The sequence below is a fragment of the Haliotis rubra genome, unplaced genomic scaffold (genome assembly GCF_003918875.1).
Source record: "Haliotis rubra isolate DU_JTF1 unplaced genomic scaffold, ASM391887v1 Scf797, whole genome shotgun sequence".
Classification (NCBI taxonomy): Eukaryota; Metazoa; Mollusca; class Gastropoda; order Lepetellida; family Haliotidae; genus Haliotis; species Haliotis rubra.
In genome coordinates this window covers 274,394-302,296 of record NW_025767520.1, presented here as the reverse complement: position 1 = coordinate 302,296, position 27,903 = coordinate 274,394, and the positions used below count along the sequence as shown (strand labels likewise).

The 27,903-nt window shown below is 40.8% G+C and overlaps 1 protein-coding gene across 1 annotated transcript; it reads right to left on the bottom strand.

The window, feature by feature from the left end:
* Nucleotides 1-12,027: 12,027 nt before the first annotated feature.
* On the bottom strand, nt 12,028-26,762 carry LOC124261335. Its single transcript, XM_046695645.1, has 9 exons — nt 26,337-26,762; nt 24,860-25,885; nt 22,167-22,325; nt 17,421-19,067; nt 16,622-16,941; nt 16,390-16,423; nt 15,262-15,873; nt 14,347-15,084; nt 12,028-14,247 (listed from the first exon to the last, which is right to left on the bottom strand). The coding sequence occupies exons 1-9, from the start codon at nt 26,665-26,667 to the stop codon at nt 14,024-14,026; spliced, it is 5,091 nt and encodes a 1,696-aa protein (XP_046551601.1). The 5' UTR covers nt 26,668-26,762; the 3' UTR covers nt 12,028-14,023.
* Between the last annotated feature and the right edge of the window lie 1,141 nt (nt 26,763-27,903).

Below are 27,903 nucleotides of genomic sequence, written 5' to 3'. Positions count from 1 at the left end.
CAGGAGGGTGACAACGTGCAGCGTGACTTTCTGCGGTTATATACAAAACAAAATGTTGGTTATAAGACAAACAGTCCAATTTAGAAAGTGATAAAATTAAGCATATGTTATATACTGAGTCAAAGAAGAAACTTCACAAAATGTAATTTGAAAAAAAATGAACAATTTTTCTCTGATGATACATCTATGTATCCGACATGTGATCCCTATCTGTCTACTCTAGAAAAACGCTAGCAAAACCCACTCAAACCCATCCATTCGTCGTGCAAATGACGTTAGTGCCAAATCAGGGTTTGCACGTGTAGTCGATCACGTGATCTTCGCATCGAAGTTTTCTTCATATGCACGTGCTTGCATTGGCCTCAAGAACTGAAAAAAACACTTTTAAACCACAGTTCTAACGGTACTTGAAATGCCACGATTGTCAAATGTGCAACGCGAACGTGCCGTTGGCATGTTGCAAGCGGGAAGATCAGTTATTGACGTGGCAAGAGCAATGGGATGCAGCCGTCGAACTGTGTATGACTTGCGAGGTAGTCTACAACAAACTGGCACCACTTCTGATCTCCCAAGGTCGGGCCTGTACAACCCCAATATGTAAAATCAAGACAATATGTAAAAACTAACGCAATATGTAATAGCTTAACGCAAAACGTAAAAACTAACGCAATAGGTAAAAAATTAACGCCAATTGTAAAAAATGTCTTTAACGCAATACGTAAACACCTAACGCAAAATGTTAAACCATTTTTTAACGCAATTTGTAAAAGATTAACGGAATATGTAAAACCAAGCTTTTTTTGTTGTTTTTATGTCTTGGCGACTGAAACTTTTTAGAAACTTCACTTTATTGTCTTTCAAAATAAGATATTGCAATATTTCTGTCAAAATTAACCTCATTTCTAATTTAACTGAAATCTGATCTATATGGTCATTAAACATCAAGGTAAAGCCGATAATTGTATGATATAGAGATACTTTATATCATATTCTATATTCGACAGTATCAAAAGAAATCATTGTATTCTTCATAGATATTTTTTATATCAATGGTCAGATGGCCTTTTGTTATCCCACAACTCGCATTTAGCGTTAAGTTGGGGATTAAAAAATGCCTTCCATCCGTCAGTCTGTCCGTTCAAAGAACTGGTTTGGGCGATATCTCAAGAAGTGGTTAATCAATGTTTAATGATATTTTGCACTGTAACAAAAGTTCCACTTGAAATTCTGCATACATCAGTTTTTTGTATTCTTTTTCTTTTTCTTTTAATTCTTTTTGTTGAGAGACCAGTTTGTTCAGGCTTGTCTTTTTTAGTGGGGAATTAATAGCAAATTATTTTCCTATTTTGGAGACCGCCTCCGTGGTGTAGTGGTTAGAGCGTCTGCCCGGAGAGCGGAAGGTCGCGGGTTCGATCACCGACCGCGTCATACCAAAAGACGTTTAAATATGGTACTTGTTGGTGCCTGCCTGGCGCTCGGCATTAATGGGTACAACAAAGACTGGTCGGCTCGGAGTCAGTATACTGTGTCTGAGTGGGGTATCCATGCTTCACTGCTGCATGGTATCTCAGTGGGCTAGCACTATAAAACAAGCTTAAGTCTGGGCTAGTACAAGCAGCCGCACATACACATACACACGCATGCACGTCGTCATATGAGCGAAATATTCTCAAGCACGACGTTAAACCCAATTTCACCTCACCTCACCTTTTTTGGAATTTATGTATCAGTTATTTTTGCACCACAACTGAAGCGTACGCTTACTAAATTTAGATGTAACGCTCTAACGCTCTAAATTCTGTATGCTACTTCGAACAGAAAATATTGACTTGTTGTTTAAGGTAGCCCTTGTGTTGTACCACATACCTATGTTGAGAGAAAAAATGTAAATTGTGAATGGGTGTTTATGGATTTATTGATGTTCCTATAACTCCCGTATTTACATGTTGCGCATAAATGCCCTGTTATTATTTTACACTTATTATTTTACACAATCGAGTTATACCAGAGACATTTGAGATTGGATCCCGATGTTGATCGCTCAAATTTAATGAAATAAAGTTATTGTATTTGATGCAATTTAAGTAATATGTAATATTGAAGTAAACGGGTAACATGACTTGTTCAATCCATCAAACATGCCAATGCCAAGATCAATGATACCTGAATAGAATAGCAAAATCACATACCACGCCTAAGAAATTATAATCGTAATTCACCATTTAATCACGTAGGTTGCCATTCGCTGTGTATTCTGTGACATTCATGTGATTATTTGACGTAGTACCAAACATTAGTATAAATGGAACCAGTTATTCTATTGCTTACTAAATGGAGAAATCTCTGTGTAATTAACGTCTTCAATATCTGAAAAATTGCTGAAGGGGTGTTTAACAATATTAACCCCCTCATTCACGGGACATATGGTGATCACCTGGTTCTCACAGTTGTATGAGGAATCTCATGACAGAGGTCAGAATCTTTGATGTAAACGGAACAGTGACACAAGTTTACCAAAAGAGATTCTACCCGGAGAGAGTCCAGTTATATATCTTGGCTACTTTCATGAAAATGAAGGGAAACACTACATGACCCTAAATCCACCTGATCAAATTAAGAGTGTAACAGGTAGAATGGGCAAAGAGAGAGAGTGTGATTTAATAAATGTACACATTGGTTTACACCCGCAAATGAAGCAATGACATCTAGGTACTATTCTAGTATTCCCTTTAACCGCCACTCGTTGTTTCATGTACATAGTCAAATCATAACTTTTGGCACTCTCTCCTAGATCAGCTGCTAGGTCCGAAGTCCAGTGGTTAGAGCTACCATCTCGAAGCCCAGTACCAGTTGCAATTAATTCCAACCCCCATACACAATGAATTAAAATTGGAAACATTACTACAACAGGCATGTTATTTCAAACCAAATTAAGAAGGATCAATAAGTGGTTTTCTTTAAAACCCAAATTCGGTAATCACAGATTATCAACAACGGAATGGACAGTTTCAAGGAAAGGTCCATCCTTCTTGAATAAGACATAATGAATATAATCAAAAATACAATTTATGAAAACAAGTTTGAAGAATATAATAATCCCTTTAAAACTTTCGAAAATAGACTATAAGATCGATTAAAATATCTCTATATACAAGGAAATTATATGTTTATCGACTCTGCTTACATGTATACTGAACGAGGTAAAATTTTGCATAAAAATGTAATATGAAGTTTATTTTGTAAGAAACATTGCGATATCTTAGTTTTTGTAAATAAAGTCAGTTTTTGCCAAATTTGTGACTAAAATGGATTTCGACTGCTAGCCCTAATATTCAAACCTAAAACTCTATTTTACATATTGCGTTATTTTTTTACATATTAAGTTAAACATTGTTTTTACATTTTGCGTTAGGTGTTTTACTTTTTGCGTTAAAGACATCTTTTACATATTGCGTTAATATTTTACATATAGCGTTATTTTTTACATATTGTCTTGATTTTACATGATTTTACACATTGGGGTTGTACAGGGCCGTCCACGTGTGACGTCACGAGCAGAAGATCGTCAAATCGTCCTACGTCACCTACGTGACAGATTTCTGCCGGCTACACGAACCAGGGCTGAGATGTTTAGAGGTCGACTGTCCTCACAGACCATTAGAAATCGGTTGCGGGCTGCCAATCTCAATTCTCGACGTCCATATCGTGGGCCAATATTGACGCCGTTTCATCAACGTCAACGTCTTCTGTGGGCCCAACGTCACCTCCGAAGGACACAGGGAGACTGGAATTGAGTCGTCTTTAGCGATGAATCCAGGTTTACCCTCAGATTCGCGGACGGCAGGCATAGAGTCTCGAACGGTATGCCCAATGATGTGTGCAGGAAGTCGACAGATTCGGTGGCAGAAGTTGCATGGTGTGGGGTGCTTTCTGTGGGAACAACCGTTCCCGACTTCTGGTCATCCGTGGAAACCTCACAGCTGCTGCCTACCGCGACCAGGTGCTCACCCCTGAGCTCGTTTCTGTCATGGTGGCTCATGGCCCAGGTCTACAGTTCCAGCATGATAATGCCTGGCCGCATACCGCAATGTTGACACGAAATTTCCTTCAAAACGCTGGAATCAACGCCATGGACTGGCCATCGAGGTCCCCTGACATTAATCCAATAGAGCACGTTTGGGATGCACTTGGTAGAAGGCTTCGTGGTCTTAGGAACCAACCTCAGAATTTGCAGGAACTTGGCGCTGCCTTGCAAGAGCAATGGCGCAGAATCCCCAACACGTGTTCACAAGCATCAGGCAGTCGATGAGGAGACGGTGTTTGGCAGTGGTGAATGCGCGGGGCGGCCATACACGATATTGAACTGAGAAATTTCGCATTTTTATTCTTGTGACTTGACATTCTGTATACCCATGATTTGGAACGGCGTTGTAGCCTAATGGAACTGATTATGGCACTGTCAGTGTATTGAGTACATCACACAGATCTCAGCAATGAAATACTAACAATTTAACCATCTTACCACCTCTTGTTCTTTTATAGTACCATGAAGAAATAATGTGAAGTTTCTTTTGGGATTACACCTTCTAAGTACACACACTCGTACTATTTTCATGTATGTTCAAATCTAAGATTCTACTCCACACCCCAAAGTATAATCCAAAATATAACATATGTTAAAACTGTTTGTTGTTGTTGATTACCAGGCAATCATCTTTGGATTTGCTCAAGCCTGAGTAAAGACTTTATATCTAATATTTAAGAAATTAATCATGCTGATCAAAGACATAACTACGTGTCTTTGTAATACGTCTTCACAATACAGTAACATAAACCCTATTACGTGTCTGCACTTCCTTCCTTTTATATTGCCACAGTCCAGGGTCCTTAATTCTTGTGTAAATCATTGTATCTACTGTTGAATGTCTACATACTGCATATCAAATAACAACAGACAAGCTAAAATAGCTGCTGTATTTACACCATCTTATTGATAGAAATATTTATCGTCAGGTTGTGCTCCTGTCACCAGATCATGGTCTGTGGTACTTATGTAACTTATCATGTGTAGTGTTGAATGTCTACATACTGCATATCAAATAACAACAGACAAGCTGAAATAGCTGCTGTATTTTACACCATCTTATTGATAGAAATATTTATCCTCAGGTTGTGCTCCTGTCACCAGATCATGGTCTGTGGTACTTATGTAACTTATCATGTGTAGTGTTGAATGTCTACATACTGTATATCAAATAACAACAGACAAGCTGAAATAGCTGCTGTATTTTAGACCATCTTATTGCTAGAGATATTTATCGTCAGGTCGTACATACCCAACGTTATACTCTCATCGTTACAACGTTATTCTGTGGACTCCCGTTGTGAAATAACGTTTTAAAATGACGTAATGCTAACGTCATGATCACGTTGTGTCATGACGTTACCAATCTACAACATTCCCACGCCGTTGCGAAACACCTCTCAATTATCTGTTTTGTGTGCTTGGATAATAATGATATAATAATCTTTATTTGCACTGAGAAGGCTACAGGCCTATAGTACATAAAGTTATGTTACATTTGAGAGGAATTTAGATCGGGTAATCATAGCATAGTAAATGAACATTGAAATATTTTGTAGAAGAACTGGATTTTTACTATTTAACAATGAGGAGAATTTTATCACATTTGGATGGACATAGTAATATCTTTTAATATATTTTGTTCGCAACCGGTCATAAAATGGACATATTAGGAGAAAATGTAATTCATCTTCTATTTCGTTAAAATTACAAAGTGTACATATTCTATTTTCTCTTTTTACATTCATATATCTGCCTCTTTCAATCAACAAATCATGAGAAGAGCATCTGAATCGTGCCAGTGCTATTCTAAACTTTTTAACATTAACACAGGATAGATATGACTCAAGAACTATGGCATTTTTAAACAATGGATAATACATGCATTTATTTGATAAGGATATCCTTTCACTCCATGTTTGAATATACATATCTTTTAATCTTGTCGTTAAGGATTGTATGAATAACGTAGGTGATTCGACATATTGTGTATTCCATGTAATTCCAAAACCAATAGAATATAAAAAGTTTTTTTACATTAGTTGCCCAGTTTTTTTGTCCACCTTTATCATATAACAACATCATATTATAACACTTCTTGGGTAAGCGATTTGAAGGTATAATCAGCAGTTTTAGCCAGTACTTAATAACTTTAATGCTTGTAAGAATGTGCATTGGGTACCTACCGTATTCACCATAAATCACTGCGTTAATAGTGTTAATTTAACTCCGAGGAACTTTTTTGCATGCGTATAAATGGATTTTTTCAATTTCGTCAAATTCTGTTATTCCCCAAATTTCGGCCCCATATGATAAAATTGGACTGACTTTGGCATAAAATATTTTAAAGAATGAAGAGCAGTTAATATTACCAAGTACACTCAACTGTTTCATAATTCCAATTAATGCTTTTTGTCCCTGTAACGCTGCATATTTTACATGCCTCGTCCATGACAGGCCACTGGTGAAATATAGTCCCAAATATTTATAAAAGCCAATACACTCCAGCTGTATACCTTTCTATAACCAGTTTTCCTTTTTTGACAATTTGCCTCCATTTTTGAATACAACAGTTTTCGTTTTTTCTCTATTTACAGTTAATTTCCATTTATCACAGTAATTCACAGTTCATTAATTTGATTCTGTAAGCCATTAATCGTGCTTGAGTACAAAACAATGTCACCTGCAAATAGCAGTAGGAAAATATGAACTATATCAAGGTGGAGTTGAATCCCGTGTACACAATTAGTTTCAATTTGTCGTGCTAACTCATTTATAAAAAAGGAAAATAGAAATGGGCTTAGTATATAGCCTTGTCTCACACCAAGTTGCAAGTCGAATGTTTCTGAATTATTATGATTACTTTTAATGCAAAACTTGACATTTTCATACATATTGCATAAAAGTTTACTCATTTTACCACTGAGACCGTGGGTATTAAATAGAAGCCAAAGTTTTTTTCGTTGTATTGAATCGAAAGCTTTTGAAAAATCTACAAATAATGCGTAGAATTTCCCCCCTTTAGAGTTTAAATACCTTTGAATAATACTTTGCAGTATAAACATATGATCTACTGTCGTATATCCCTGTCTGAAGCCAGCTTGCGCTTCGCTGATCTTATCCATTGAGTCTCCCCAGTTTACAAGTCTTATTTATTATAAAGGTGAAAGTTTTACTAAATATGCTCAGTAGTGTTATGCCTCTGTAATTATTTGGATTATTTATATTACCTTGTTTATGGATAGGAACTATTATGCCAATTGCCCAACATCTGGGGAACGTACCAGTTTCCAATATCTAATAATATAATAGGCAATGAACAAGCTGGAAATGTGAATTAATCACATTTAGATATACATCGTTTTACAATTCTGCAGGTCGCCATCAACATACATCTAAGTATTTTTGGGGTTATTATCCGGTCTTGCATACAGGTCTGACGTACTTGTCTGGAGTATTTGAGGGATCTGCTTGTGTGATGTACTTGTTTTATTAACTAGACTCACGTACTGCTCTGACGTATTGGTCTGATGTACTCGTCTTTTGCTGGTTTAAACTACCAGTCTGACCTAAAGGTCTGATGTACTAATCTTGTACTGGTCTGATTTATTAATCTGACGTGTACGTCTGATGTTCTAGTCTTGTGCTGGTCTGATCTACTAGTGTCACGTATAGGTCTGGTGTACTAGTCTTGCACTGGTCTGATCTACTAGTGTCACGTATAGGTCTGGTGTACTAGTCTTGCACTGGTCTGATCTACTAGTCTAAAGTATGGTCTGTTGTACTAGTCTTGTACTGGTCTGATGAACTAGTCTGACATATTGGTCTGATGTACTAACCTTGTACTGGTCTGATCTATTTATCTGACGTATTCGTCTGATGTTCTTGTCTTGTGCTGGTCTGATCTACCAGTCTGACGTATTGGTCTGATGTACTGGTCTGATCTACTAGTCTGACATATTGGTCTGATGTTATAGTCTTGTGCTGGTCTGATCTACTAGTCTGACGTATTGGTCTGATGTTCTAGTCTTGTGCTGGTCTGATTCATAGTGTTAGTCTTCTACATACTGACGTATTGGTCTGATGTTCTAGTCTTGTGCTGGTCCGATTCATAGTGTTAGTCTTCTACATACTGACGTATTCGTCTGATGTTCTAGTCTTGTGCTGGTCGGATCTACTAGTCTGACATATTGGTATGATGTTCTAGTCTTGTGCTGGTCTGATTCATAGTGTTAGTCTTCTACATACTGACGTATTCATCTGATGTTCTAGTCTTGTGCTGGTCTGATCTACTAGTCTGACATATTGGTCTGATGTTCTAGTCTTGTGCTGGTCTGATCTATCGTTGCAGACACAACATAGTCTGATGTCATACTGTATCTGTACATGGGAAGAATGCTTAAAGTTCAGTTAGGATTATTTGACACTTGCCATTTCTGTTGCAGGCAGTAGGTCCACCTGGACGAGTTTAGTGTGAAACGGGTGACAAAGTCTTTAAACAATTAATACAGACTGTTACACAGCTCATTTCCTGAACGAATAAGTTCGTCCTTGGCCATGTATTGCATTGAGCTCGGGCAGAAACCTAGCTATATTTGGATATAATCGCTGTTGCTACTTTGAAAACGATGACATCACTGTCAGGAATCGAATCCTATTGGGCGTAGTTATCCTCTTTCTGCCTGTGTGACTTTCTTTTGGCCCGTTCGTGTTGATCCCCCATTTCGGCGAACCAAGCGACACGTGTTGCTTTTTTAACTTTTTCAACATGTAATACTTTCTGCGTGACTGTAAGTCCCCATGGTCACTGGCATGGTGATCTACCTTCAGTTGCTGGCAATATATAGCCTGTTTCTATATTCGTAATGGTGAACTTGATCTCCAGATTCTAAACTGACACATCCTGATGTGCCTGGATTACTGTAAGTTGGGCGTGAAACCCAACTCACACACTTGATTTGGTACCGTGAGATACCGAACCCTTGGTCTAAGATAAATACAGAAAAAAGTTACCAGGGACTATGTACAAGCATTTGAACATAAATTGTTTAACTTCAATTATTTAGTAGCACAACATCCTCATGTGTCAACCCTCTGTGTATCAGGGGCAAGATTTACAGAACTGACAGACATTGACATTAATTGTTATGGTAGTGACACAATAACGGTAGTGACATTTTTAATAATAGCCAGTTTTATATGTTTACTTTAAAAGATAATGTAATGAAATTTGTCAGTCAGATATTTCAGAATGGTTAAGGAATATGTAATAGGCAAAAGAATTACTTATGGAAGTCCCTGTCATGTTAAACAAACAGGTACAGACTGCATGTTACGGCTGTGACAAGGTATATAATGCTCCAACAACAGTACACCGTGACAGGGTCAAATGTGCGGGTGAAATCCTGGACACTATAGGACATAAATTCTATATAAATGTTCTACATAGACTATTATATGTAACTAGAAAAGATATATTTTTGTTAATAACCCTGGATTAATATACAAAGAGCGGTGAGGTGAGGTTACATTGGGTTTCACGTCGTGCTTGAGAATATTTTGCTCATATGACGACGTGCATGCGTGTGTATGTGTATGTGCGGCTGCTTGTACTAGCCCAGACTTAAGCTTGTTTTATAGTGCTAGCCCACTGAGATACCATGCAGCAGTGAAGCATGGATACCCCACTCAGACACATTATACTGACTCCGAGCCGACCAATCCTTGTTGTACCCATTAATGCCGAGCGCCAGGCAGGGACCAACAAGTACCATATTTTAACGTCTTTCGGTATGACGCGGTCGGGGATCGAACCCGCGACCTTCCGCTCTCCGGGCAGACGCTCTAACCATACACAGAGAGACGTGTGTCGACAATAGGAGATATATCTCCTGGAGAACCACCACTTTGGTCAGTTGTTCTGGTCACACAGACAGACGTGTGTCGTCAATAGAGTAAGTGAGTGAGTGAATTGAGTTTAACGCCGCACTTAGCAATATTCGAGCTCTATGGCCGCGGTCTGTAAATAATCACGGTGAAAGGTCACGGAGGAAATTGGTTTTATAACATATTGCGGATATTTTATAAATATTGTCAAATAACATGTGTATTTCATCGAGTGGACCACGAGATGAAATATACATGTTATTTGACAACATTAACAAATATTCTATTTATTATATTTTTAATCATTGTTTATAAATGATCGAGACATCGAGTAAGTCTGGATTTTATTACGCAACCCAACTACAGTCTAGCCCTTGAGCAGAAAGCAGTTCCAGGCAAAAGTGATATTCTACTCAGTGAAGAAACATGTTATTCTACTCAGTGAAAATACCATTTTCATTTTCACCAATATTTACAGTATTTCACCCTTACTAATATAATTCATCCCATTGAAAGACATGGCATTGTGCTTCTGTAAGACGTATTCCCAATACAGTATCATGAGAAAAACTACAATTCTCACCAAAAAACCCTTTACTGGAACGACTGTTGTCATCACTGATTTCAAAGGATCCACTCCTAAAATGGTCATCACTGTTTTGCATTGTTCAGCACTTGGGTCTGTTTCGGCAGGTAACACCAACGGATTATTCTCTCGCGTTGTCCTTTTGAATGTGATAAACAGACGATTCTATCGTTGTCATTGACATAGCATGATAATATGCTCGTATATTACTACTGACAATTATCGTCATTAATCTTAATCGATACATGGTTGACGTATTGATTTTGAAAGATGGGTCTTTTTGTTATTAAGAACATTTAAACGTTTTCATTATTTACCTTCCAGACAGAGAAAGATTCCAAAAGTATCCCCCCTTTAATTTCATTCTAGTCAAATCATATCACCTGTATATATTCCCCACCTGATGAGGGTGACTTTTAACGTGTTTCTTTAATCTATCTGAACATTTTTGAAAGATATATTCAACTTCTTTTTTCCTCATCGTTAAAATTTAGGGGAGGGGTTGGGGAGGGAGATACGGGCGGAAGTCTTACCCCAGAAAGAAGGTAAACACAAGGGAGATAGTTGTATATACAACTTCTTTATTACAATACGTCTGACGTGTCGGTGTATATGCTGACACTGTTATCAAACATGTGATGAAATGCCTCTCAAATTAGTTAAGTACGTCGAAAACCTTTACTTTTGTGGGAATATTCGCCACAGAATGAACGATACGAAAAGCATAGACGGTAAGGTCTATACAAATATTCATATTCGTTCAAAAAGAATTAATCACACTGCCTACCTCTCCATGACTATGGAGCAATATTTCGCCTGTGAATAATGTCCTATTAAGTGACGATTAATTCATATGTAGTTGCTCTGTGATACAAAATGCCTGCCTTGTCAGAATTGTGAATTTCAAGCAGAAACGAGATATATCAATGCTAAAGAATTTAGGTATTCAATTATTGACTCAAAATACAGAGCGTTCTTGCCCCAGACAGAAATATTGGTTCTTGTGGGAATATTCACTGAGGATAGAAACATAATGTGATATTTTGCATGAGTCCAAATGCATCCAACTGACAGACCTTGTCCTATTCATTGTTGCTCCCTTCATACAATGACCATGTTTCCTGCCTCTCCCTGAGACTGTATAATAGCTCCGGAACCGCACATTGTGTATTGTCAAAAGCGCCATTCATAAATGAATATATAATTTCCTCAATGACTTAAAGCAATTATTACCTTGCAGGGGCGGATACAGCTTTTTAAGAGAGGGGTTGGGGGTGTACTGTTCAACAAAGCGACATGTTAATTAGAAGATAAACATCATGTGTTGGCCAATTTCCGGGTGTTATTGAGTATTTGAAGCACGGGAATTCATTTGGAACCGACGGCGTCAGGATGCCAGAAAAAATCTCCATGTAAAGTTACGAGTTATCAAAAGCAACCAAACAACCAAAATTGTCTACCAACGTTTTCACCATAGCAGCGCTGCACAGTATCAATCACTGATCAAGGGGAACATAGTGTGGTTGTATCTTTCGCCATAATTGTCCATGCATTACTGGAAGTAACTGCATACGACTCTCAACAGGCGAAGGCCTCATATTCTTCTTATACTCAAGAGATGGGGTGCAATATATCATTCATGTATTTGATAACCGGAACAGTGAAGGGCAGAGATAATATAGACTGACATGTTGAACATGGACGTCACTAGACATCTTCAGAGTGTAATACAAGGTAAAAGGTCACGGTTGAAATTGGAAATACAGTTCGGGATATGATACGAGGGACAGTCAAAAAGTAGTCGGACCGTGAAGAATTTTGTCAAGTTACACGTCCAGTGTGAATTCTAGATCTGTTGCAAGAAAATATGCGGTCGTGGTCTACCTCGTGGGTTCAAGCAGATTTCGACCCTTCCTTGTACTCATAGCATTAAGTGTTAGCTACAGATGGAAATATGTCCTGCAGTATCGTGACCGTCATAATTCTCTCTCCTGCAAGGAACACAACTGGAATGAATAAATCTGACCACTCAAAATTCGTAACGAACACGGGTAACAAAACTTGTAATACATTTCAGTGAAGACCCCTTTACTGCTGTCAATCAAGACAATGGTATAACAATCTAAACTGAAATTGAGCATCATAACAGAACAGGAAAGAAAATATAACAGAATCTGTATTAAGTTTCACTATGGACCTTTTGATGATTTATGATACAATAAGCCAAACCCGTATGGGTTTTCAATTCTTTGAAGACAAAGCGATAACGTCCTGTGACAGTTGTAACAATGCTTTATTACAATATTGTACAAATTAAATAACTTGTGTTTTATCTGTTATACGCTCTGCTATACGAATAAGACTTCAACTCTTCGGGAGAAGACTAACCCTTAGCATTGTAAGCCGAACAGACAACGAGAAACTGTCTGCTTGCTAGCAGGTTAACACTTCCCCGCTACGGTAACAGCAGAACAACTGGGTACCAGAATTTGCACCAAAGGTTTTGAGTAGGATGTAGGCTGCATCATTAAGGAAGAACCCATCATGGGGGTAAGGGTGCGAACATTCTGCGACTGTTCCAACAGGGCCTTAGAGTCCTTGAAGGAAGTTGCCGTCTCCATAGCCTCCCAATTAACCTTCTGAGCCCCTGGAAAAAAGGTAGCTCCCAACCGAGACGAGAGGGCCAACAAGGTTTGCGGTGTAGCTGTCGAGCAGGGAGACATCGACAGCCACAGTGGGTGCTTGCCCATAACTGCGCCCAAGTCTCGTGTCAGGTGAACCTGAACCTCGGTTGGCTGACGGAGGAGAACCAGATGTGGTGACACATCACCGGGGTTCCCCTCCTCTTCCAAGACAGACCTCTGTAACAAGGGAGGTATGCGCCATGGACCACCACCCGCACCTGCTAACTAGCGGTCTGATATTGCTCCTCAAAGTATCGGTACGGCGCACGCAGAGGGGCTCCCGATTTGGGAAAACGGCAGAATCAGCCTGTACTGTTTAGGCGCCAGGGCTCGAAAGAGAGGCCGAACCCCCAAGGAATACACCTGGCTACCCGCGCATGCATGGTAAGGGAGGTAATCCCACGTGAAGGTGGGGGTCCGTATAATTGAAAAAAAGACAATTATTTGTATATACAAAATCAAAACATTGTTACGAGGGTGACAGGACAGTTTCAGTCGCAGAAAATGCTCATATTTACTGCTAGGAAGACCTCTCCTGAAAAAGAGTAAAGTTGCCATCCATAAAATATCTTGCGTTTACTCTTCAGCTCAATTCTTACAATAAGGAAGTGAAATCTCCAATCAAACTTGGTTTGCTTGACAACGAAAAAGTGTCAGGTATTTTCATACATTTTATGCATGAAGATAAGTGTCAAGGAGCAGAGGAGTGTCACCTGTATTTTTCTGCACATTAACATCTGCTCCAGCCTGCAGTAAAACATCAACACACTTTGTTGATCCCCGTCATGTAGCTTTATGAAGTGGTGTGTCACCTGTATTCTGTTCATTAACATCTGCTCCAGCCATCAAAAACACTTCAACACTTTCTACAGATTTCCTCTCTGCTGCTGTATGAAGTGGTGTGTCACCTGTATTGTTCTGTATATTAACATCAGCCCCAGCCTTCAGTAACACATCAACACACTCTGTAGATCCCTGTCCTACTGCTTTATGAAGTGGTGTGTCACCTGTATTATTCTGTATATTAACATCAGCCCCAGGCTTCAGTAACACATCAACACACTCTGTAGATCCCTGTTCTGCCGCTGTATGAAGTGGTGTGTCACCTGTATTATTCTGTACATTCACATCTGCTCCAGCCTTCATTAACACATCAACACACTCTGTAGGATCCCATACTTCTGCTCCTACTACTATATGAAGAGGAGTGTCACCTGTATCATTCTGTCCATTAACATCTGCTCCAGCCTTCAGTAAAACATCAACACACTTTGTAGATCCCCGTCCTGTAGCTTTATGAAGTGGTGTGTCACCTGCATTATTCTTTGCATTAGCATGTGCTCCAGCCTTCAATAACACATTAACAGATTTTGTAGATCCCCATTCTGCTGCTGTGTGAAGTGGTGTGTCACCCGTAATATTCCGTACTTTAACATCTGCTCCAGCCTTTAGTAGCAAATCAACACGCTGTGCAAATCCCAACATTGCTCCCTTATGAAGAGGAGTGTCACCTGTATTATTCTGTACATTAACATCTGCTCCTGCCTTCAGTAACACATCAACACATTTTGTAGATCCGCGTCCTGCTGCTATATGAAGTGGTGTGTCACCTGTATTATTCTGTACTTTAACATCAGCGCCAGCCTTCAGTAACACATCAACAACACTCTGTATAGATCCCAACACCACTGCTGTATGAAGTGGTGTGTCACCTGTATTATTCTGTACATTAGCATCAGCGCCAGCCTTCAGTAACACATCAACACACTCTGTAGATCCCCACACTGCTGGTACTAGTGCTTCATGAAGTGGTGAGACACCTGTTTTGTTCTGCACATTAACATCTGCTCCAGCCACCAGTAACACATCAACATACTCTCTAGATCCCCCTCTTGCTGCTCTATGAAGTGTTGTGTCTCCTCTATTATTCTGTACATTAACATGTGCTCCAGCCTTCACTAACACAGCAACACTGTCAGTACTTTCCCACACACTGCTGTTCTATGAAGTGGTTATGTCACCTGTATTGTTCTGTACATTAACATGTGCTCCAGCCTTCAGTAACACATCAACACACTCTGTCGATCCCCGTCCTGCTGCTGTATGAAGTGGAGTGTCACCTGTATTATCCTGTAAGTTAACATGCGCTCCAGCCTTCAGTAACACATCAACACACTCTGTAGATGCCCGTCCTGCTGCTTCATGAAGTGGTGTGTCACCTGTATTATTCTTTATATTAACATTAGCTTCAGCTTTCAGTAACATATCAACACTCTCTACAAATCCTCGTCTTGCTGATCCATGAAGTGGTGTTTCACCTGTTTTGTTCTGCAAATTAACATCCGCTCCAGCCTTCAATAAAACATCAACACAATCTGTAGATCTCCAATGTATAGATCCATACGCTGATGCTGCTGTATGAAGTGGTGTGTCGCCTGCATTATTCTGTATATTTACATCAGCCCCAGCCTTCAGAAACACGACAACATTCTCTGTAGATCCCTGTCCTGCTGCTGTATGAAGTGGTGTGTCACCTGTATTATTCTGTACATGAACATCAGCTCCGGCCTTCAGTAACACAGCAACACACTCTGTAGATCCCTGTCCTGCTGCTGTATGAAGTGGTGTGTCACCTGTATTATTCTGTATATTCACATCTGCTCCAGCCTTCAGTAACACAGCAACACACGCTGCATATCTCCACTGAGCTGCGCTATGAAGTGGTGTGTCGCCTGTATTATTCTGTATATTCACATCTGCTCCTGCCTTCAGTAACACATCAACACATTTTGTAGATCCGCGTCCTGCTGCTATATGAAGTGATGAGTCACCTGTATTATTCTGTACTTTAACATCAGCTCCTGCCTTCAGTAACACATCAACAACACTATGTGTAGATCCCAACACCACTGCTGTATGAAGTGGTGTGTCACCTGTATTATTCTGTACATGAACATCAGCTCCGGCCACCAGTAACACATCAACACACCCTGCAGATCTCCAATCTGTAGATCCATACACGGATGCTGCTGTATGAAGTGGTGTGTCACCTCTATTATTCTGTATATTAACATCAGCCCCAGCCTTCAGTAACACATCAACACTTTCTACAGATTTCCTCTCTGCTGCTGTATGAAGTGGTGTGTCACCTGTAATATTCTGTATATTAACATCAGCCCCAGCCTTCAGTAACACATCAACACTTTCTACAGATTTCCTCTCTGCTGCTGTATGAAGTGGTGTGTCACCTGTATTATTCTGTATATTAACATCAGCCCCAGCCTTCAGTAACACATCAACACTTTCTACAGATTTCCTCTCTGCTGCTGTATGAAGTGGTGTGTCACCTGTATTATTCTGTACATTCACATCTGCTCTAGCCTTCAGTAACACATCAACACACTCTGTAGATCCCCGTCCTGCTGCTCTGTGAAGTGGTGTGTCACCTGTAGTATTCTGTACATTCACATCTGCTCCAGCCTTCACTAACACATCAACGCACTCTGCAGATCCCTGTCCTGCTGCTGTATGAAGTGGTGTGTCACCTGTATTATTCTGTACATTCACATCTGCTCCAGCCTTCACTAACACATCGACACACTCTGTAGATCCCTGTCCTACTGCTGTATGAAGTGGTGTGTTACCTGTATTATTCTGTACATTCACATCTACCCCAGCCATCAGTACCACATCAACACACTCTGTAGATCCCCGTCCTGCTGCTCTATGAAGTGGTGTGTCACCTGTAGTATTCTGTACATTCACATCCGCTCCAGCCTTCACTAACACATCAACACACTCTGCAGATCCCGTTCCTGCTGCTCTGTGAAGTGGTGTGTCACCTGTAGCATGTGAAGCTTGGCTCACACTTGCTCCTTTCTTCAGTAAATACAACACAACGGTAGGGTTTCCTCTGCATGAGCCGAGTAAAGAGTATCTCCATCAGGCAACATCATGTTGACATTAGCACCCTTCTCAAACAACATCTCCACTATATTCAAGTCCCTAACTCACATGCTGTGCACACAGCAGTACTGTCGACCTCTGCTCCTCTGTTTAACCAAAAACCAACCATGTTTTCATTCTGGCTTATAACAGCACATCTAAGACCTTGCTGGTTATCTATATGAACTCTTCTTTCAACCAACAATTTCACCACCTCTAAGTGACCGTACCTATGGCAAGATATATGGAGCACGATGGTCGTCGACCTTTACACCAGTGTTAATCACATATTCCACAGCAGAGGTAAGGCCATATCGGCAGAGGTAACGAAAGACAGTTTGATCGTAATTGTCTCTTGCTTTCAGGTCAGGACCAAGGGACAAAATCTGACTGACAAACACACTGTCTCTGGTTTCTGCTGCTAACATAAGAGGTGTCTTCTCCTCCCTTCCATATCTAGCAGTCATCTCAAGTTTCATGTGTCCACTGATGTAGGTCAATACATTGCAAGCTGCATTCATGCACACACCCAATAAAATATCCCTTCCTTCACTCTGGCTGAATGATATATTTTCTTTCTCCATAAGATATTTGATGATATGCTGTGACTTGTTGCTGGAAAGTAATTCACAAAATGACTGTTTTGACGAATTATCACTTAGTTTCAGAATATCAGGAACAGACATGCCACTGTATGTCTTCAAGTTGTCCATGAGCAAGTCAACAAAGTCTGAATTACAACATGCCTGGTGTGATAAAACATGCAACAAATTGCTCCTTTTAATCTCAGTTGCAAATCTTCTAGCTAAATATTTAGCATAAGTCCATGGGATATTTGCAACAAGATCTGTCTCATCAGCAACGTTTCTCCCTGTTTCTCCGGAGGGTGCAAGACAAAGTCGCTGACGGATAAATGACAAACTACAATTTTCTATGACAAATTGTGATTGCTTTGAACTGAGAATTAAGGCCACATTGTCATATATAGATGGATGATCAAACATGTACGTGTCATCTTCCTTCCTGAGATAAGATCCAACCAAATCATCAGCAGCTGCTATGCATTCATACCCAAGGCTATCGTCCTCCTCCATTTCTTGACCAGTAACCATCCCATCTCTCCGTATCATAGCCATGAACAGTGAACGTGTTAACTTGTCTTTAGAAAGCTTATACAAAGTCTTGTCGAGGAAAGCAATGGGCTCTTGGAAAAAAGTCTCTGGAAGCTGAGTCTGATCCTTTTCATATGTTGCCACAAACATTCTACAGACATGGGGAAACCCGTGTGGACAGTCAGCCTCACATATCCGAGACACAGTTGACTCTTCAAATTGTATGTTCTTTCCTTTAGCATGAACTCGCCATATCTTCCTTCGTTCATAAGAGCCTCCCTGTGAGGAAACTTCCACCACATATTTGGGGCTAGATATGTAATCTGCAATCCCTCCCAAATATGCCAATGAGGATTTCAGCGCATAGTCACGGCCTACGAGGATAATGATTATTTTGCTTTGTCCTTTATGTTCAGTATTCGTGTTAGGGTGTTTCCTACCGACAATAGGTCTTAAACGTGGTCTCCACTTCACCCACTCAGCTGCGTCAAATTTCAAATCACCGAATATGTCATCTAACATAATTACAGCGTTCTTGCTGGCCAATACGACGTCACTGAATTCTTCTGGTGACTCCACCTGGTATACTTGTCTCCCCTGACTGTGCTGGTGTTTGAGAGCCATGTAGGCTGTTGTAGACTTCCCCTCTCCTGGTCTTCCTTTAATTGTCACCCATGTTGCTCCTCTGTCTATCTTCCCCTTCACTTTCTTCAGGGCGTCTGTCTCCACCATGTCTTTAGTCCATGACTGTATCCTAGATGATGTTCTTTCTGTGGAAAGGGGCACATTTCATTTGTCAAAAAATATATATAACATGTGTAATAGTAAACAACCTTCAAATTTTAGCACCTTTCTCCAAGAATCTATAGTTTAATATTCGTCAAATAAGAGAGGTTTTTTAAGTAGGTTGACAAAATTTCAGGCCTATTGTGAACACAACCTTTTTACCAAACTTTATATCAAATCATTTCAAGACAACCTGTGATATATAAAATAATAATTTAAAATTGGTTAAAAATACAAAATAAAACGTCCTGTGAAAGTCTTGTTGAAATATTAACAATATATGTCACAAATCAGAGAATTCTAAATTTGAAATTTTAACTATAAATTGTATATTTATTATACTTATCCTATCTCATGTAGTGTACTCTCTCTTCTTCATTCGACAGTTGAGTCGAAACAAACTGCAAACAAAGTTTTTCGCCGTTCTTGTACCATTTGCCCAAACACTCCCCTCTGCTCCCTCACAATAACCCCTCAGCCTCTGTGAAGCATGCAGCATGCCCTGTGAGGCATGCAGTAAGCCTCCTGATTAATCAGACAAGGGAGTTACATTATAATTCTCTTCATTGTCGCACTGTGGTGCAGACGTGCTATAAACGAAGTGAAGAAATCTGAATTTGAATAAGCCCACCATGGGTAAACAAGATTCTGCATCAATGAAAAGAAAGTATTGCTCCCAATGCAAAAGGATTTTCTCTTCATTGGACCCCACCCATCATGCATAGTTTTCATTGGTTCATGCAGTTTGGATAAGAGAAGCAATTATTGCAAGAAATTAAATGATGATGTATTTGCGTCCAATCGTAAAGTTGGGATTCGGAAGTTATCTGACAGGGATTTAAGAAATAAATCAGATAAACATGGTCCTTCAGCGGCCAAGAAAACAAGGACACAAACAGAGGAACGTCCAGATATAGTGACCACACGTTCAGTCTCGCCTACCACTGACTGTGAAGAGATTCGAGAAGCTTCATCTACCTACCTCAGCCTAAATTTGCGTTCTTTCTTCCGGCCATCGGAAACTGTCACGCCTAGAGTTATGATCCCATCTAGGGTAGTAGTGGTAGAATGATCATCTCAACTACCCCACTCATCGCCTAGCTAATCCAGTAGACCCGTTGGGAACAAAGGCCTACATAATCAGCTCTCAGGATGTCGCACTTCTCTACAAACTACGACCCCCGAAATCAACCGCGGACGGGGGAGCTAAAGATCAAAGAGATAACCCTACGCAGTATGACTTAGATTCGGCAAATCCTTCAGTACCCTTCGAATTGCCGATTGGACGTAAGCGGAATGGCGATTCACCAATTGGGCATTCGCCGACTGAACAGTTGCCAATTGGACGTTAGCGGAATGGCGATTCACCAATTGGACGTTCGCCGAATGAAGAGGATTCAGAGGGAGCAGAGGGAGTGTTTGGGCGAATGGTACAAGAGAGGCCAAAAACTTTGTTTGCAGTTCGTTTCAACTCAGCTGTCGAATCAAGAAGAAAGATTACACTACGTGAGATAGGATCAGTTTAAAAAACTGAAATTGTCAAATTGAACTATTGTCTTTCATTATCTGTCTGTAAGTTATTGTAAGCAGACAGTTTACATAACGATTAAATTTTGACTGATTTAATTGTGATCCATAACAGGATCTACATGTGAAAGAAGAATGTCCTACCCAGTACAGGGAACGGCCCAAGTACCAGAAATACAGAATAACACTAATAAAATTGTTTCCATCATTATAAGACATATATGCTTAAAGCTGAGTTGTATGATTTTAATCATGTCGTGAGCGAGTGTTCGTAAATCACTACCCAACTGTGATAAGGACGATCTGCGACAGGTAGGTGTTATCACATGTGGGAATGTTCTCCAGGTATACAACCCAGTTCCAAGCATTCCTATGTATCGAATTCCTCAGTCGTCAGATGACATCTTTGACGATGAGTGAGCATTAGTGCATTCAGCTGAGGTCCTTTTAGGGTTGCTCAGTCATTGTGTTCCACATCACATCCATGTCTGCATGACGGTCTGTTTACCATGTAGCTGAGGTCCTTTTAGGGTTGCTCAGTCATTGTGTTCCACATCACATCGATGTCTGCATGACGGTCTGTTCTTCATGCAGCTGAGGTCCTTTTAGGGTTGCTCAGTCATTGTGTTCCACATCACATCCATGTCTGCATGACGGTCTGTTCATCATGCAGCTGAGGTCCTTTTAGGGTTGCTCAGTCATTGTGTTCCACATCACATCCATGTCTGCATGACGGTCTGTTTATCATGCAGCTGGGGTCCTTTTAGGGTTGCTCAGTCATTGTGTTCCACATCACATCCATGTCTGCATGACGGTCTGTTTACCATGTAGCTGAGGTCCTTTTAGGGTTGCTCAGTCATTGTGTTCCACATCACATCCATGTCTGCATGACGGTCTGTTTATCATGCAGCTGGGGTCCTTTTAGGGTTGCTCAGTCATTGTGTGCCACATCACATCCATGTCTGTATGACGGTCTGTTCATCAGGCAGCTGAGGTCCTTTTAGGGTTGCTCAGTCATTGTGTTCCACCATATTTCTTTTCTTATTTGTCACATGATATTTATGTCATGAAGACTTAGCAATCTTTCTGTGATATACATTTATAACAGGCCATAAAACTGTGAAGTGATGAGGATGTACAAACTTACTCAGTTTGTCCTGAAAACATCTGCTCGAAGATTATTATTATACAAGAGGTTCTCCTTAACATCTTAACTATGACGTCCTCAATGTTCCTAGAGATGATGGTTGATGCTTGTCATCATCGGCGCTAAGTTGGTGAACATGAACACCTAATCTTAATAGCCAACTCTTAAGACAAGCATGATTTGCTGACGAATTCTTAGTGGGACCTTAAGGGGAAAATGGATTTGAGATTACTTCCTTTACGCCTTGATATTGCTGGAATATTGCTAAAAGTGGCGTAACACTAAACTCACTCACTCACTACTTCCTTTACAGGTGGCCAACCGGGATTTAGACTACAAGAGCCATGATTAATTGTAAATTTCCCTCAGATGACCAATCATTGTATGGAAATGTTGACAAATAACTCACTCCTGATCTTCTGTGCTGCAGTCAGTGGCTTCTCCTCTTCCTCCTGGTTGGTGGGAGGTCTACCGACATTCTGAGTTCCGCCAATGTTCAAATTCTTAGCGCCCTTGACTGTCACATCTCCAAAGTTGTGTTGTACTTGGTAACTCTTACACTGTGTGACTGGAACAGAAAGCATGTGACAGAGGCTTCGGTAGGTGTAATTCTTGAACATAGACATCTCTAGTGATTCTGAAAACAGACAAAAACATGAACGGACACAATACACTGTGTATGACTATAGTGACATTACCTCATAGTAATTACTTGTCTCATCTCATTTCCAAATGGTAGTGGCAACTCGAGTGCCAGTGTTCCCCAAGACAATTTGTGAAGCCCATTTCTGGTGTCCCCCGCCGTGATGTTGCTGGAATATTGCTAAAAGCGGCGTAAAACCAAACTCAGTCAGTCAGTCAGTCAGTGTTCCCCAAGAACAGAAAATATACACCTCACCTGAAGACAGGCCTTCGGAGGGTGGAGCTGAAGCTAATGAATATTTGGTGATATTATCTTTTGAGAAATCCTTCTTTGCTTCATTGGCCGCCCCAGACAATGTGCGAAGAAGATTATGAAGAAAAGGAGCAACTCTTCAATATCTTCAACATCACGGCAGTGTCTAAAGACAGCTGTATGAAGGCATTCACCTTCATGTTAAAATAGTGAGTGATATTGGGAATTTGGTAAATGCTAGTGCTAATGATGCATCGAACTATCGATGGATTGCAATTGTTCAATCACAGATAGCAATAATCGATGGTAGAAACAAAAAACTGTCGATGCATCGATAGTATGTGTGACTATCGATATTTTAGTAATTGGCTTCCGTTGATAAATGCGCAGCACAAAATACAGGAAGTACCAGATTAATATTCACTTTGATTTAGAGTTATCCGTCCCTGGTACCTCTTAAACAAACATGGCGGCAAACACGGCTTGCAACTCGGAGGTTGAAATTGTGAATAACAATAAGGTAATGTTTTAATTGTTTATTTGATCTGGGTTCAAGTTTCTTGACAGATATTCAATCTACTTCAGCTTCTTTTTATTTAGTTTAAACAATATACATTCATTTGGGAAATGACTTCAAATAACACAATTCAAGGAGAAAAAACTTTGGCAATATTATTGCAATAGTTGGTCGCAATAGACTATCACTATCCCAATAGTATGTACGTTGCAATAGACTATCGCTATCCCAATAGTATGTATGTCGTAATAGACTATCGCTATCCCAATAGTATGTACGTTGCAATAGACTATCGCTATCCCAATAGTATGTACGTTGCAATAGACTATCGCTATCCCAATAGTATGTACGTTGCAATAGACTATCGCTATCCCAATAGTATGTACGTTGCAATAGACTATCGCTATCGCAATAGTTGTTCCTCCATCAATAGTCACCTCTAGTGAGATGATTATACCAACTGAGAAGCGTGCGATCAGATCTAATTGGTTCTAATAGTTGTTGTGATTAGACTGTGGATCACGATATCGTCTAAGGGGCTAGGACTGTGAACTTCACATTTAGCACAGTGGAGTCAACATCAATAATATAAGGTAAAACCACCTCTGTTGGCTCAACATGCAAGAATTTATTGGCATGCTTCTGAAAGGTTGACCAATGTTATCTTAACTAATATTGTTCCACTTATCAGTAACATCAGCACTGAGTTCATTGAGAGATGTGGGGGGATGACGTGTAGATGGCTGTCAATGACGACCCAGGCGTGTTCAGTGGGGAAAAGGTCAGGGGGACACGCACGCACGCACGCACACACACACACACACACACACACACACACACAGACAGACAGACAGACACAGACAGACAGACGCACGCACACACACACACACACACGAGTGATTCCTGATAGAACAGGACATCAGCTGATACTGACAGTCCCTACATCACTGACATCTCGGATTCAAATGACGTGCAGTCAGTTGTGGGACAAAGTGTGGCCGTAACGCATGGAAATGCCATCTGTATGGCCGAGTTCCTACCATGTGGACAAGTACTGCTGCATCAGTTGCCTGTTGCAAGTGACCCCTTATCTGAGTGGCAGTTTGCAGCCGATTTCTCAATGCCATCGTCCTGACTAATGCCTCTGCTCGGCTGGAGTTGTTGCCCTTGGATGTCCAGAGTGGCATTGATTATCGATGTTATGTGTTGCTTAGTATTGGCCCTACATACTGCTAACGACAAGTTGAGAGACATGCAACATGCGTTTGGGACTCAACATTCTGATCTGTGTTGGCCTGCTAAATGCCTAAGGGGTAAAGGCCCAAAACACCAAGTAAGTCGCAAAATTCGCATGATCAATACTGTTATTTTCATAATGATTAAATGTGTTAAACAGAGTGTTTGATTCCAAGGTAACAATATGCATCTGCTCACAGCAGAGATCTGAATGGCAATAGTAAATCTGGCATACCACCCCTTGCAGAGGTGTCCGAGGTGATGACTGCCTAAGCATTATGTTTGGGAGCTTGATTTCTTCAGAAATACCACATAAAAAGTTTGTTTTCATAACCAGACATCGGTGTATGTTTCCCTAGATTCACCGTAAAATATTATTATCATCTACCTTTTCTGCATAGTATATTTCATTGTAGGTATTCGATACCTGAACCAAGTTTATCATGACACTCACCTGCAACAGTGTCCCCAGTCCCTGGTACCTCAGACTGTATCTCTGACACAACAGATCCTGGTATTCTGGGAGACATTGTGGACGCTGGTGTCAGGGCTGGTGTTCTTGGGACCTGTAGACTTGTTTCAGGAACTACACAAGATGTAGATGTGGACGCTGGTGTCAGGGCTGGTGTTCCTGGGACCTGTAGACTTGTTTCAGGAACTACACAAGATGTAGATGTGGCCGCTGGTGTTAGGGCTGGTGTTCCTGGAACCTGTAGACTTGTTTCAGGAACTACACAAGATGTAGATGTGGACGCTGGTGTTAGGGCTGGTGATCCTGGAACCTGTAGACTTGTTTCAGGAACTACACAAGATGTAGATGTGGCCGCTGGTGTCAGGGCTGGTGTTCCTGGATCCGGTAGACTTGTTTCAGGAACTACACAAGATGTAGATGTGGACGCTGGTGTCAGGGCTGGTGTTCCTGGGACCTGTAGACCTGTTTCAGGAACTACACAAGATGTAGATGTGGACGCTGGTGTCAGGGTCGGTGTTCCTGGGACCTGTAGACTTGTTTCAGGAACTACACAAGATGTAGATGTGGACGCTGGTGTCAGGGCTGGTGTTCCTGGAACCGGTAGACTTGTTGTTTCAGGAGTTACACAAGATGTAGATGTGGCCGCTGGTGTCAGGGATGGTGTTCCTGGAACCGGTAGACTTGGTGTTTCAGGAACTACACAAGATGTAGATGTGGCCGCTGGTGTCTGGGCTGGTGTTCCTGGAACCGGTAGACTTGGTGTTTCAGGAACTACACAAGATGTAGATGTGGCCGCTGGTGTCAGGGATGGTGTTCCTGGAACAGGTAGACTTGGTGTTTCAGGAACTACACAAGATGTAGATGTGGACAGCTGTGCTTGACTTGTAGTTGGATCAGCATCACCAGCTGAAACTGGTTGGAGTTGCTGTTGCTGCTGCGGTGCTGATGCTATGTCTCCCTGTGGTGGCTGACAACATCCTACAATGTGTTGTGCTAGTGCCGTGGTATCTACGACGGAAACAAACGGGTCACAGTTGTATCTCCAACGACACAAACAAATATCGTATAAATACTAGCATTGTTAAAATGACATGTAATACATACAAAAGATAGTTTCCATTTGTAGATTAAACAGCACAGAAGAAAGTCAGGATTGTAAAGTTCAGTTACTTAATCTGGTTTTCACCATCACAGACCTCAGTAAAGTCCATAACTTCATCATACAGCCTCAACAGTAGTCACAAATCCTCACAACATAACGGTAACTACAGGTAACCCGTTTTTGTACAAAAGCATCAAATATTCTTTGTTTTACTTTGCTTGGCTAAGCCTAAAGGGAGTCCAAACCAAGAAGCTACTGTACATTTTGAAGCCTGTTTCTCACACGGCTTTTCTAATTCTGATACACACAAGCATGTATGCATCACCTTCTATCTTTATTTTATTAAAAAACACATACCTTTACCTACAAGTTGGTAATACTGTTGGTGAACAGTCTTGAGTTTGACAGCACCAGCTTCAAGTTGTGGCACGTCCTGTTTCCCATCATCTTCATCCTCGCCTGTGCCATCACTAAGTCCGTCACTCTCTTCGTCAACATCTTTATTTTCTGCATCCTCCATGCCAGCTCCTTCAGTCGATCCATGTGGTTTGCCCGTGGTAATACCTGCAAGTTCCATGTGTTCCTCATCTAATGGATTGTCCTCGTCAGTGTCTGTTCTGCACCTTGCTGGTGAGCATCCGCTATTCTCTGTGTCACCTTCATCTGTCTGTCTTTGGCCTTCCTCCATCACATCTATATACAGCTTCCAACGATATTGTTCTGACTTCACTTCTTGTCGTTCATCGGTGTCTTCAATCTGAACAACTGTCAACCAGCATCGTCCTACCAAAGAAACGTCAACATGGGTACAATATACAACGTGATAGGAGAAATTTCTCTCTCCACTCTCTCCCCCTGGCTTTCTCTCACACTTGACACTTAGCATGCAAGCATATGAGATACAAATATTCCCTCTCTCTCTCTTTCTCCCTCTCTCTGTCGTTTCCTACCATCTCACCCCACCCACCCCAACCTCTCACACTTAGTATCTCTCCCACAGACTCTCCCACTCTCTTATCATTTGGTATCAGAGGATGAAATACATGAACTTTCCTTCTCTCCCTCAACATCCTTCTCTCTTGCTTAATCTCCTTCACCATTCTCCTCTCTCTCACCATCCGTCTTCCTTCTCTCCTTCACCATCCTCTTCTCAATCACATCCTTCTTGTTCTCATTTCCCTCCCTATCCTTCTCACCCTCCCTATTCTTCTCTATCTCACATCCTGTTCTCAATCACAATCCTTCTCACGGCAACAATCATTCTCTCCTTCCCGATCTTTCTCTCCTTCCCATCCTTCACCATCCACTTCTCAATCACCATCCTTCTCTTTCTCCTCTCCCTCCCAATCCTTCTCTCCCTCAACAGTGATCTTTCCCTCCCAATCCTTTTCTCCATCCTCCTCTCCCTCCCCAACCATCTCTCCCTCAACAGTGATCTCTCCCTCCCAATCCTTTTCTCCCTCCCCAACCATCTCTCCCTCAACAGTGATCTCTCCCTCCCAATCCTTTTCTCCATCCACCTCTCCCTCCCCATCCTTCTCTCTCTACCCAGTATTCTCTCCCTCTCCATTTTGTCATTTGATATCAACATACGAGGTATGAGAACTTTCCCTCCATATAATCTCCTCCACCCTCTCTCAAGCACTTGACACTTAGTATCAGAGGTGACAGGCCGGGAAAGCCACATTTCAAAAATGACTATTGCCAGGAAGGCCACATTTCAATTACATGGCTGTAGCCGGTAAAGCCACATTTCCAATAGATTAATTAATGGATTACCGTAACCGGTAAAGAGTGTCCCCATGTATTATATTGTTACAACCAGATACGAATAATCTTTCCTACTCACAAGCGTGGTGTTTAGAAGAAGAAGAAAAGAATTTATTTTTGGACTTGAACAAATGTGTTCCTCGTCTCCAAAACA

What these genes read in the sequence shown, in the direction of transcription:
- LOC124261335 (XM_046695645.1), bottom strand. Translation starts at nt 26,667, where the DNA reads ATGGAGGAAGGCCAAAGACAGACAGATGAAGGTGACACAGAGAATAGC. An exon ending in TCGTGCTCCATATATCTTGC is followed by an intron (nt 16,942 to 17,420) that starts CATAGGTACGGT and finishes GGGGATCTACAG; the next exon opens with AGTGTGTTGATGTGGTACTG. An exon ending in GAATGTACAGAATAATACAG is followed by an intron (nt 14,248 to 14,346) that starts GTGACACACCAC and finishes AGAATAATACAG; the next exon opens with GTGACACACCACTTCATAAA.